This window comes from Eleginops maclovinus, chromosome 15 (assembly GCF_036324505.1).
Source record: "Eleginops maclovinus isolate JMC-PN-2008 ecotype Puerto Natales chromosome 15, JC_Emac_rtc_rv5, whole genome shotgun sequence".
Lineage (NCBI taxonomy): Eukaryota > Metazoa > Chordata > Actinopteri > Perciformes > Eleginopidae > Eleginops > Eleginops maclovinus.
In genome coordinates, this window is record NC_086363.1 from 17,044,389 (window position 1) to 17,056,863 (window position 12,475).

The 12,475-nt window shown below is 39.4% G+C and overlaps 1 protein-coding gene across 2 annotated transcripts; it reads right to left on the bottom strand.

Annotated features, from left to right (window-relative positions):
• Window positions 1-835: 835 nt before the first annotated feature.
• ankef1a (ankyrin repeat and EF-hand domain containing 1a) lies at window positions 836-11,549 on the bottom strand. 2 transcript variants are annotated; one of them, XM_063902350.1, is made up of 11 exons: window positions 11,403-11,549; window positions 9,804-10,009; window positions 8,945-9,106; window positions 7,261-7,460; window positions 7,014-7,163; window positions 6,646-6,769; window positions 5,496-6,315; window positions 4,579-4,805; window positions 3,827-3,966; window positions 1,844-1,999; window positions 836-1,417 (listed from the first exon to the last, which is right to left on the bottom strand). In XM_063902350.1, exons 2-11 carry the CDS (start codon window positions 9,991-9,993, stop codon window positions 1,199-1,201), a joined length of 2,388 nt encoding a protein of 795 aa, XP_063758420.1. In that variant the 5' UTR covers window positions 9,994-10,009; window positions 11,403-11,549; the 3' UTR covers window positions 836-1,198. The 2 variants fall into 2 exon arrangements, with proteins under 2 accessions (XP_063758420.1, XP_063758421.1); XM_063902351.1 differs by having other exon boundaries at window positions 11,449-11,527.
• Between the last annotated feature and the right edge of the window lie 926 nt (window positions 11,550-12,475).

Genomic DNA, 12,475 nt, shown 5'->3' on the forward strand with positions numbered 1-12,475 from the left:
AAAGAAAGACCCAGAAGGTGTTTATGACGATCCAGCAGCCTCTGTCCCCTCCTCCTGCCACTAGCAGTCTCTCCATGTCTCTCTCTGCAGCTCCAGCCACTGCAGAGTCAGGGGAGGATTTTAAACATCTTCCTAACTGCAGTCTGTACTTACAGTATGCTTTGCCTCTCCACTCTGCAACCCGTCACTGCCTGTAGCACTACAACAGCTGGAGACCTAATACAATATCCAGAGGTATTGCTTACATTACTGGCCCTGAGCTAATTACTTTCTATTAATATATATTCCTAAAAGAATATATTCTGACCTGAGACTTCATATTAGAATGTCCTCTTTATGTCAGGACTGATTTAAGTTGGTTGTAGGTCATTAGTGGGTCACACAAGGCAGATAGTAAAGGAAAGAGGAGTTTGGAAGAACTGACTGTGACATGTAGTGTAAAGGCTTCTGTTTTGTATTGACATTTTCCTGTTCCCCTTCCAGCTAACACCTCTCCATATCATAATACATTGCTTTCTGTAATAATACCTCCTAGCAATTAAGAGATCCCTTCCTAAAGTACTTCTAATGTTTGTGCTGGGGGGTAAAATCTGCAAAAATACATTCAAGAGTGCATCTTAAAGGGTCTCTATAATGCGTTTGGGGGTTTTCCCTTTCATGTAGTGTGTTATACATGTTTGTGTGCATGTGAATGCACAGTTCCCTCCAGAGGGAGTTTCTTCCCCACACACTCCCCTAAAAACCGTTCATATGGACACCTGACTGCTGTTTTAGGATAGAAACTGTGAACCTACCTGTGTCATGGCTACCAGTTTGAACCAGACTGAAAGCAGAGTCATTTCAAGAGCAAGTATTTATGTACAACTTCTTAACATGTTCCAGTGTATCAACAAAAATATATAGATATCGACTTTGTGTTGAGTGAAAACAAAAATAAGTCAATGCTGAATATTGTGGATACACAGCACTGAATGGTGTTTACCTTAAAAGTGAATATTCACATTCTTATTGTTTGCATTTTTCCCGATTATTGATAAAAGCAGATTCCAGTCCCCTGGAAAGTGATAGCGTGATAAAATTATATAAGGAATGTTATTCTAACAATTTCTGACAATGTATATAAATAGTTCTTGATGTCCTACTATTAAAGCAGCTGTTACAAAGATATATTGATCCCAAGTGAATCCAATGTCCCATTTTAGAGGTGGCCAGCCTGCTCGGGTAACAGACTAGGATTCAGAAAGTCTGAGTGCCTCTTGCTGCCTAACCTCCCCCCGGTGTGGTCTGTGGGTTTCCTCTGGTTGTTGTGGCTGAAAGGCATCATCAAGTCGTCAAAGTCCACCTCCAGGGATAAGGGCTCCTTCCGCCTCTCTATCTTCGACATCAGCTGGCTGGTGGTGGGCGGCTTCCCCCAAACCTGACAGACAATTAATGTAGACAGAGTGCAAAATCAAAAATGTGAGAAAAGACAGTGTTCAGAAGTGTGTAAGACTGACCACAATTCCACTGCTTTTTATACACACATTTAGTGAGGAGGTAGTGTGGAAGGCAAAAGGTGAAACACAATGTTGGTAATCCATTTTATTAAGTGTCTTTTAACTTATTTTGCCCTGAAATCTGCCTTAAGTTCTTTAATTGAAAAGTTACACATTTAGTAGATATATTTTTGGGAATAAAAACAAAGAAAGCTTTTCTCACTTGTGATTTTGGGATTACATGAGGTAGAGAGTAAATCACACGTTCGCTGCGTATAAATACTAATCACAAGTTTCTGTTTTTTAATTATGAAAGCACCCTGTTCAAGTAGTTTGTAATTGGCTTTTTTTGGACTGATGGGCCCTACCGTCTTCGGCACAAATGAGATGTCCACAGTGTTGGTTTTCCCCGTGCTGATCCTGGTGTTTTGCAGGATGACGCTCTGTGATTCTTTCTGAGGAGAAGTCTTCCCAGCGGATGCTGCCGATGCCTCTGCGTGCCCGGCTCCTTCTGCTAAAACACTCTGAGGGGACAGCCAGATTTTCATGATTTTATCCAGATAATATGTATACACTATAATGTGCAGATTCTAAGAAGTCTTTAGAATACTGAGTCAGGTGTAGTTAACAAATGGAAGTGACTCAGGCAGTTTGAGATTTAAAACAATGAGTTATAGTAGAGTTAAAGGACAGGGAGGGGGAGGTAGAAACAGCACTGCAACACAGAGCATAACACAAGTGTCGACCACTTTGTCAAAACAAAAAGCTATTTCAGATTAATTGTCAGTAAAAAATAACATTTGTCCAAAGCAAATTGTTTTCGAACAAAAAACACAATTTTTTGTATTAATTCAGAAAATAAAACTGGTTAGGAGCCTTTTCCTACAAGTATGCAAAATGTTTTATTCACACACACATTGAAAAGAAATTGGAAAACAAAAGTAATTTATAACAATCTGCAGTTGTGGCAAAAGCTTTTACTTTCCTGAGCTGCACACATCCAGATGTTAACACCTGCATCTCTAACCTGCAGCTGCTGTGATGCTCCTGCCTGTAGGTGGTGCAGGTTGGAGCAGAGTCCTGTGCCTCTGCAGTTGGATGATACTATCGGAGCCATGTTTCCGGTGTTAAATTAATTACACAATGTCATCTAATTTACATTTTCTGGCCTTTAAGCTTCTCTTCAATGTCCCAGCACATTATTGGTTTATATTATCTATGGCGGATTTATTCTATGGATATTGGGGAGGGGAGGAAATATTAGCTGATTCCCGTTGGCCACTGTTTTGTCTTTTAAATAGTTAGGTAAAGGCTGAATAAACTTTGAATGTCAAATGTCTTTTGGATGACCTACTAAGACATTCAAATCAATGTATTTATACATATATGTAAATATATTTGACTTTAGGGCGTAAGCATTACTTACAATGATTGGTTTTGCCCAGTAGAGTTATTCGTTTCATATAGCAGTGACCAAATTTTGCTTTTGTTAGCTATATTGCCTCAGTTATGATAAAAAGCTGGGTAGCGAGCTCCATGTGTGCAATTTATTCTGTGTAATGGACTTTTTCTCGCCCCCCAGAATGGTTGCTTGTAGCTTTATTGAACTATGAATATTCCTGATACATTTCTGTTACAACACCACCTGCTCCCTACAGAGTCCTAATGACAAAATCAATTCATTGTGTCAGATTTGAGCCTGAAACGCAAAGTGAAAAGTCAATGTGTTGTAGTGGTAACATACACATCTGATGTAATTTACTTACAAGTTACTGCTTGTAATCAGATCTCTCTACAGGCTAAGGTTTCTCATAATGGAAGAAGAAGCTGGAGTACACAGATGAAGATGAGGGTGGGGGAATGTGACATAATTAGGATGTGTTCAGTGTGTTTACATTGGAAACGTCATCATGCATTCAGAAGTCATGCTAATCCCACTCATCTCTTTCATGTTTTATCTCCATCTGCAGGACTATGGCAGCCACACAAACCACAGTAATCATGTCAGTCTGCTAACCATTTCCTCTTTTTATCTATCTGATGACACTAGCGGCAGTCTGTGGTGCTTTGACTGTTAGGATCAGGGGTAGCTGATATCATTGCTCTCTTGTGTCATCATTTATGTACTAAAATATATGCAATACAGGGCTCTGATCAAACCTTGTATTACATCAGAGAAAATTAAGCTTTTTTCCATAGTAATTGTCTAGACCATGTTCTGAAAAGTGAACAGTAAATAAAGAACAGAGTGTCTCACATGCAGCACACAAAACAGGAAAGTTTGAAGACAAAACATTTTAATATGTCTGTAGCAAGCAGGGGAAAAATATTTTATGGAGTTACTTGGGTACCTTTCCTTTGGAAGATTTAGGCTTTTCAGCTTTCCCCCCCTTCCCCTCCTTTGGTTTTGGCAGAGAATCCATCTTGTCTTTGACCATGTCAATCACCCTTGAGTCTGCAAAAGCTCTGGCGATGTCAAGGCAGTTTTGTCCTGAGGGAAAATAAATAATTGTTAAGTGAATGCCACAGTGTCACAGAGGACATGTTATGCTCAGTTTCAGTTTCATATTTGTATTTTGTGTCTCTACTGGGACATGTCTCCATGCTTTAATGTTCAAAAAGCTCTTTATTTTTCTCATACTGCCTGTACTGCAGCACCTCTTTTCACCCTTTTATGAAACCAGAGTCCAGTCTGCTCTGATGGTTAGCTGGCCAGCTCTGTTGTGATTGGTTAATGGCTTAGAGGTGTCCCACGCTCTTATCCTATCAATTACAATGTGTTGGAGCACTAGCCAATAGAAGTGTGAGGGTTACATAGTGAAATCACTATGTTATGGAAGTAAACAAAGTAGTCCAATGAAGGCGTTTCAGGAATGGGTGGGAGAGAAACTCCCTCTGGAGGGAGCTGACTATTTTACATGCACATAAACCTATAGAACACACTACCTATAAGAGAGAAAACCCCCAACACATAATAGGGCCCCTTTCACCATGTACAGCTTGCCTGAACGTACACATATTGTTATTATTATATTTCAGGACTTTGACCTATTTTAAATTTGGTATTATACAAGTGTATATTTTGTATTTTGGATGTACAAACCTTTTTTGTTCTCTGCATTGACATTGGCTCCCGCCTTGATGAGGAAGTCCACACATGAGGGTCGAGAGCTCTCGATGGCCCTCATTAGGGGCGTGCCTCCACCGAGGCCCCGGGCATCTACAACAGCCCCCGCCTGAACAAGAAGTTCTATTAGCTCCAATTGGCCAGCGTGAGCTGCATGGTGGAGGGGCGTCCAGAAAAACTGATCACACACTTTCACATCTGCCCTGTCAGGAAAAGGAGTATAATGAAGTTATGAATAAAGTGTGTTCAGAGTCCCTGAACAGGGCCTTGGTACACACTGACTGTAAATCAGATCTGTGTACTTCTTTCCGTGAAGTTAAAAGTCTTATCAAGGTGTGACTAAAAACAAACTATATTTGCTTATTAGATGTTGCTACCATTATATTTTTTCATCATTTACCCTAAAATAATGTTGTCTGCAGTTGTGAAATGTTTAGACTAACTATAAAAAGCACAAAACAAAAAGGCAGCAAACATAACAAAGACAGGTAGTTATTAATCCTATATTATGCCTAACTTTGAGCACAACAAAGGCCAAAATGTGGACTGCAACAAACTCGCAGTTCAACAAAAAGGCCTGCTGCTACTGGGTTTGTTATTAATCCCTTGTGGCCCCTACTCGCCGGCATAGGTGAGTGAAGCGCTCATGACGGTATAAAGCAGTCAAAAAAAACTTTCCTGGAGCTAACACTCAGAAATGAGCACGAACAATATTAGATTTGTCTATTAGAAACCAACTCTGAATTAAGCTTTTGGCATATTTTACAACTTTATGGAATATTATAAGGAGATAGTCAAGTGTTCAAACTAGGTAGTTGATTGATTCAGCTAAAAAGTGGACCCAAGTGACATCAAGGACTGAAATGAAAGAAAAGAGATCAACATATTCTCACCCCCTTCTGAGGAGAAACTGCGCCACCTCGTAGTTGCCACTGGAGCAGGCAACCATCAGCGGGGTTTTGTAAAACTGATCTTGAACATCCACAGGAACCCCCTGACTAAAAGCAAGGTTCAACGACTCCAGGTCTCCACTTTTCACACTGCAGTTGAAATTGACGAAGACATTGTCTGGCTTTTCTAGGTACCACCCAGAGTCGTTCATTATAGGATGTCCTGGCAGGTGGTCACGAGCAAATCTCCGGGTGTCTGAGCAGTTGAAGTAAGTCTCGATCATGAAATGTGGCGGGCCTCCATCTGGTCGGCGAGGCATATGCTCCGGCGGGAGAGTGCAAATTGGTAAAGGGAGGACAAATTTACCCTTCTTACCTCCTTTTCCTCCCTTCTCACCTTTTTTCTTTTTAGGCATATATGAGGAGAGGAGGAGGTTTTTCTTGACATACTTGACACCTTTGATGAAGTCATTAATGTTGATGCACCCTACTTTTCCCTTGTCATGGGCTGAGAACACTTGATGGATCTGGTCCAGATCTACTGGAGCTCTTAGTTCTTCTAACACTGAGATAAACACCTCCGTGGTAACTGTGTCTGATTTGTTCCCACAGGCTTGCCGTAATTCCATCTCGTACTCGTTGGACCAGTCGTGGAGGGTCAGGCCCCAGAGGTCTGACACAAGGCTGACACTTGTGGATTTGTTTCCTTTCCCGTGCTGCCGCTCTGCTTTCTTTAGCTCCTTGACTGCTGCTTTGTGACCGGCGTCTTTGGCAATCTGACGTGGCAACAAACCCTCCAGGTTCTTCACTTTGGGGTTGCACCCTGAAAATAGATCACAGTCTTAGGACAAATATTAACATATGGTAGAATTACCTGATTTAATTTAGGGCTGTGTTTGCAGCTGCACATTGTCCAACCCCTTTTTCTTCCTGTCAAATACTGTATCTTAACTGAGCCGTTAATTTCCTGGCTCTACATGTATCACAACACTGATATTAGCTTAAAAATACAAAAATAGAGAGTCTTTCTTGACTCTTGTTATGCCGTTAGAAGTAGTTTCAACAGAGCTCTCTTTGTGTTATTATTAGAAAAAGCTGAAACTCAATGCATTGATATTATGATGCATAATATTGTTAGACTCTCTCACAGCACCTCTCTGTGCCAGGAACTTGCAGCAGTTAGCATTCCCGGAGGCAGCAGCGTAGTGTAGGGGGGTGCAATCCTCCATGTTGATCACCCCCATGTCTGCAGAGTACGCAGACAGCACCTGAATCAACTGAGAGGCACAAAAAAATATAGCAGTAGCTCATCAACACCAGCATTTGTTTATCTTAGATCGTATAGAGTGGTGCAGGCATGAGTCCTAATACCAGGTAATGTTTGACCATTTTTTTTTAGCCTTTCAGATTCTAACTTCCGGGTGGGCCTACAAAAATTCCTCTTTACTGCATCACTCTATCCTTAGCCAACATATGTTTTAGTTTTTTCTATATTAAACATTAGGCTAGGAGATACTACACCTCAAAAAAGCCCCCCATGGCAGCATAGTGAACGGCTGTGAAGCGTTTCCGATCAAGAGCATTAGGGTTCCCCCCTCTCTTCAGAATGCTTCTTAGGAGCTGCAGGGAGCCGGCCTTGGCTGCCTCCATCAATGCTGTGGCGCCGGTTTCCTGGAAAGAGAGAGAAGTCATTCTTAGGTTGAACAAACCGCATCCTACATTTTCCACTGCCTCAGTCCCCATAATATTTGTTTCATGCATGTTTAACCTGATTTGTTGCATTGGGGTCCGCCCCTCCTCCCAGCATGATGAGACACATGGTGGTTCCCTCCTGGGCTTTTTCACACATCAGCTGGAAGACGTGAGTCCCCTGCGCTGACACATTGTTGACGTCTGCCTGGCCTTTCAGTGCCACCTTCAGAAAGCGGGTGTGGCGCTCAGTGGGGTAGATGCAGTAGAATAGCACACCTAAAGTGAGATAAAAAAGGTGTACAGAGGGAATCCTGAGATATTCGGATGGAGTAACTGAAAAATATGTTTTGTTGGCCACTACTAATGTTGTTAAATATATCAGACTTCATTCTGTGAGTTGATATGACTGGAAATTATTGTGTGATCAGGACACCCTTAGCAACAGTCCAACTGTAACAGTAACTCCCTTTACTCATATTTCAATATTGATATTGATTTGGCAATAAAAGAGACAAAATGCAAATGGCAGAGAGTTAAAGTTGATTTGACTGCTAGCTTTTTTTTATTATTCAAATTGACTACACATATTGCGATGATATCGTTAACTACAATTCTAATGGCTCCAATAATCGCCAACAAAAATCTTATATTGTGATAGCACTAGTCATAACTATGAAATGTCCAATAAAGACAAGAGTGCCAAACTTTTTTAAATTATTTAATAAATTATAATAATACATTTTTTGTATTAAGTGAACTATTGAGCTTTTTAGCGTGCAGGCTGATAGGTGTAAGCTAGTACACATAACATGGTTTAATTTTGTCAATATGTCTACAGTGTTAAGCCCAACAAATCTATAACTGTTGCGCTGTAATGAGAAAGGAGAATGTGTAACTATTGAGACTCAGCCTGAGGCCAGTCTGTGAGTGTTGAGACCGGACCGAACCGGTCCTCTCGGAGTGCAGGATATCAGGTTACTCAGCATGTTTCACAAGAGCGGATCACTATGAGGGGTTGATCTGTAATTAGGTGAAACCAAGCGGTCCGACACACACAAGCGCTCATTTGTTCACACACATACACATAAAACCTACAGTATTTACATAATAAAAAGGATATTCATGCACACAAGCACACACAAAAACACTTTTCTTCCTAACTCAAGCTCATTCTCCGAAGAGAGCCATTTGCAGTAATTGATGCCCCCGGACACACTGTAATTGGGATCATTATCACAATTACTTCAAAAGGGTCCTGAACAAGAACTTAAGGCTCTCTGATTGGAGTTGTCTGGGCTACCACCTCCTCATCAATATGTAAACAGAAGCACCATGCATTTTCATGAGTTGTAAGACAAGGCAAGGCATTCAAAGATCCTGCTGCTTTAACTTGAGATGGAAACACCTCTATTGGAGAAATGGACACTTTAAGCTCAATGAGAATACATAAATGGAAGGGAAGCTTTTCCTCTACCTCTCGGGAATAAAGCCATAAAACATATTGACAATAAAGGTACAATCTGCACACCTCTCTGATACTGTGCGTTGTGTAACGGTAATATAAAGAAAAACACATAGCAGTCAATTTTTTACCAGCCTTGTTTGACGTTTAGCAACCTCTTTGTGTTACTGGAATTTCCCTCTTACAGATCTATAAGTCTGGCCCTGGCTGCATGATTATCAGAGAAAATTAACTATTTATTTATTCATAAATATCAATCTTTCTTACAATTTAGAGTTGAGTATTCAGTACTGCTCACCTTTTCCCTCAGAGTCTTGGACTCTCAGATTAGCGTTGCTCTGGATCAGAACTGTCAGGATAGCATCATGTCCGTGCTCAGCAGCCAGCATCGCCGGGGTGCGGCCCATTTTGTCCTGGATGTTAGGGTGTGCTCCCTGGGAGAGAAGGAAGCTGACCAAGTCTGTAAGGAGTCACGTGGGGAAGAGAAACAGTCAGGACAATAAAGTGACTTTGAAACATTTCTTTCTTGTTTGCAGTACATATATGGACCTGGTAGATTCCTCTTACAAACGACTTAAACAGGAGTCTTTGCATGTAAATACCCTTTTATAATTCATGGACATTAGTGAAGCTACTGTACAGCAAAAATGCTTTGCATGAAGATTAATATTTAATCAATAAATTCAATAAGAAACAAAAAAACTCTTTTAAAATTGAGTTTTTCAAAAAAACAGACTTTCAGATTACAGATAACTGTGCTCATCCTGTCTGGTAAAAAGAAACATAATTTGATAAAATGCGTTCACATAAACTAAATAATTAATAACTAAATGAAATAATAATTAATAAAATAAGCAGGGCGGTGTCTCTGTGGTTTTTCTTGTGAAACTTGTGAGAAACATGATTTTAACAGCGACAAAGCTACAAACATACAAAGATTTGAGAGAAATATTAAGTTTTCCTTTGCATTAAATCACCAAACAGTGTACAAGGGATTTAAAATTTGCAGCAAATAAGTGCAACATAAAGCATTAATATGCATGAAAATATATCTGCATTTTGTCAGAATTATGTTAAAAATATCATTTTGAAAGGGAACATTTCATATTTTCCACTTCCACCACTGAATCTAACTGAGTAAAGAAGAGACACATCACCCTGGTTGTTGGCTGACACTGCCAAGTGTAGCGCCCCTTTGCCATCGTGTGGCTCAGTGAGATTGATGAGGTTCTTCACCCCGAGGTTCACCATCTTCTCTATGTGCACCTTATCCCCTTCATGGACGCACTGCAGCAGGCGGTAAATCTGAAGGACCTGTAGAGGGCCCTCTGCTACTCTGCCACTCATTATAGTGTCGGAGGGGCTGGTTTAAAAGGGGAAACAAAGAGATATGGCTTCCTGACACAGACGCAGACACACAAGCTTATGTTTAAGGGTGTATGCAATATGTGGCTTTTTTAAAAGTCAGTTGTATCCAGGTAGGTTTTTACAATGTGTCTTTTATAGTTGATAAATGTCAAAACAAACCATGGAGCACACATGCTGTTAGTTATGTCACTGAACAACAGTGAAAAGTCAGTAAATCCTACATGCTTTGCTTTGTTTTATCATCGTATTTTTTCCATGTTCAAGTTATTTGACCCAAAACTAGTTTTCAAAATCAGAAAAAAAATTTAGGCAGAGGAAGGAAAAATAAATGTCAGATACAAAAAATAGATTAAAACAATTATAAATAAAAGGATTAAGAATGAGCAATAAATGATCAAATAAGGATATTTATACAAACATATGAAGTTATAGTTAAATGCCCATATGTTACTGAGGTAAGTTAAAGTAAAAAATGTGCACATTAAATTATTAGGATCAACTATTAAGAAGTGGTGCATTAGTGTCCATATGAAGGCTAAATTGCAGTTTCAGCTCAATTTTACTCAGAAAGGCCAATTACCGGAGGAGGACTGTGCCTAAGTACATTTACTCAAGTACTGTATTTAAATAAAATAGAGGTACATGTACTTAGTATTTTCATGTTATGGTACTTTATACTTTTACTCCAATCTATTTAGTAGGCACATTTTGACCTTTTTCTCCACTAAACATATTTTACATATTTAGTTACTAGTTAGTGTGAAGATTTAGATTATTAATACAAAATCAACTTATACATGATCATGTAAGTGATGAACACATTAATGTATCAATAAGTATAATTAAAACATTTATGGTGCTTAAATGGGCCATTCTGCATAACGAACTCGTACTTTTACTTAGATGCAACTACTTTTTAACTTCTACTTAAACGTAATTTTGAATGCAGGACTTTTACTTCCAACTGAGTATGTACACTGTAATATTGCGGAGTAGGCTACTTCTTCCACCTCTGCCTATTACATTCAGTGGCGTTACACCACATTGTATGTAAGCTAGTTAATAGCTACTTATTAATAATGTTCTTAATTCAAATAGATAGGATTGTATATCCAGCGTTAACGTCACCTGTGTAAATGAATATCTACTTCCGTATAACCCTTTACCCTTCGACCTGTTTTGATCTAAATGTTACACTTTTATTTAGAAAGAAAAAGTAACGCTATCAAAAGCTAAAGATTAATACTTTGCGGCATACAACTACACAAAAGCCAATGTCAAGTGATAAACCTTCAGTTATGCTACAACAACTCACGTGCACACTTTAGGCTAGTTTGAAGGTAAATAACGTTAGCTTGTTTACGTATGGTTGTTTGGCACGCGCTTACCGTGCTGGAAAACTCAAAAAGCCGTTGCACTTTGTTGTTCACATACCCAGCACTTCTGGCAGCGAGTAAAGTCTCAGTAACCCAGCACTTCTGGCAGCGAGTAAAGTCTCAGTAACGCCGACATTTTTTTACAGAGTCTTTGCTGTATTTTTAAAGCACAACCTTTCACTCTGTGGAAGCTGGAGAATAGAAACAAACTCAGCTCCATGGCAACGGCCCGCGTGAAAATCCCGGATATGTTGTGTTTTGGTGGTGTCAGATGATGCTTTCAAGTGCTGGCCATGAGCTCGGTAATACAAAGTTTGTGGCTGGGTATTCGACTGCGGCAAAGCAATATGTAAATTACCTCACGCATATCAGATTGCATATTTAACAAATAGGAGTATTAACATAAATAAAAATGTTTTAATTATATATATCAACGACCGGTGTTGAAACCAGCCACACTTTATTATCTAAGTACAGTGTTGGCAGTAACTCTTTTCATTTTGTGAAGTACTTTACTTAAATACAATTTTCTGGTACTTGAAGAATACTTGAGTATTATAATGCTTTATATAATCAAAAATAGCGATTCTGAATAATGACTACTTCGAATGTACTTTATTGATAATACTACCTATGTACTTAACTTTGGTGAAACATGAATGCAGGTCTTTGAATTGCAACAGAGTATTTTGACACTGTGATAATAATACTTATGGTTAATAAAATATCTAAGATTTCTTCCACTTCGTCACATTTCCGAAGTGCCACTTGTTAGGAATCATCAATTTTATACAGTGTACGATATCATTCCATCCACAATGAGAATTTTCTGACAGCACAGATATCGATATTCTTCATTCCTTATTTGGACCCTTATAAGCTTCCACAAAGTGATGGTAATCTTCCAGGAACCACACAGAACTACCAACATAAAGATGTTAATCTACATCCAATCTCATCATGCACTCTTAAATCTTAAAGTAGCCTGGGTAGAATTACTGGTTCTTTTGCCATTGAATGCTGGTGCATGGATCATTTTACATAGTCTTGGGGATGACTTTGTATTTGTGGGTGAAACTGGAATG

Excerpts from the sequence above, each read along its gene's own strand:
- ankef1a (XM_063902350.1), bottom strand. The coding sequence starts at position 9,993 with ATGAGTGGCAGAGTAGCAGAGGGCCCTCTACAGGTCCTTCAGATTTAC. Across the intron at positions 7,164-7,260 it reads ACCCCAATGCAACAAATCAG|GAAACCGGCGCCACAGCATT; the intron begins GTTAAACATGCA and ends CTCTCTTTCCAG. Across the intron at positions 3,967-4,578 it reads CAATGCAGAGAACAAAAAAG|GACAAAACTGCCTTGACATC; the intron begins GTTTGTACATCC and ends ATTTTCCCTCAG.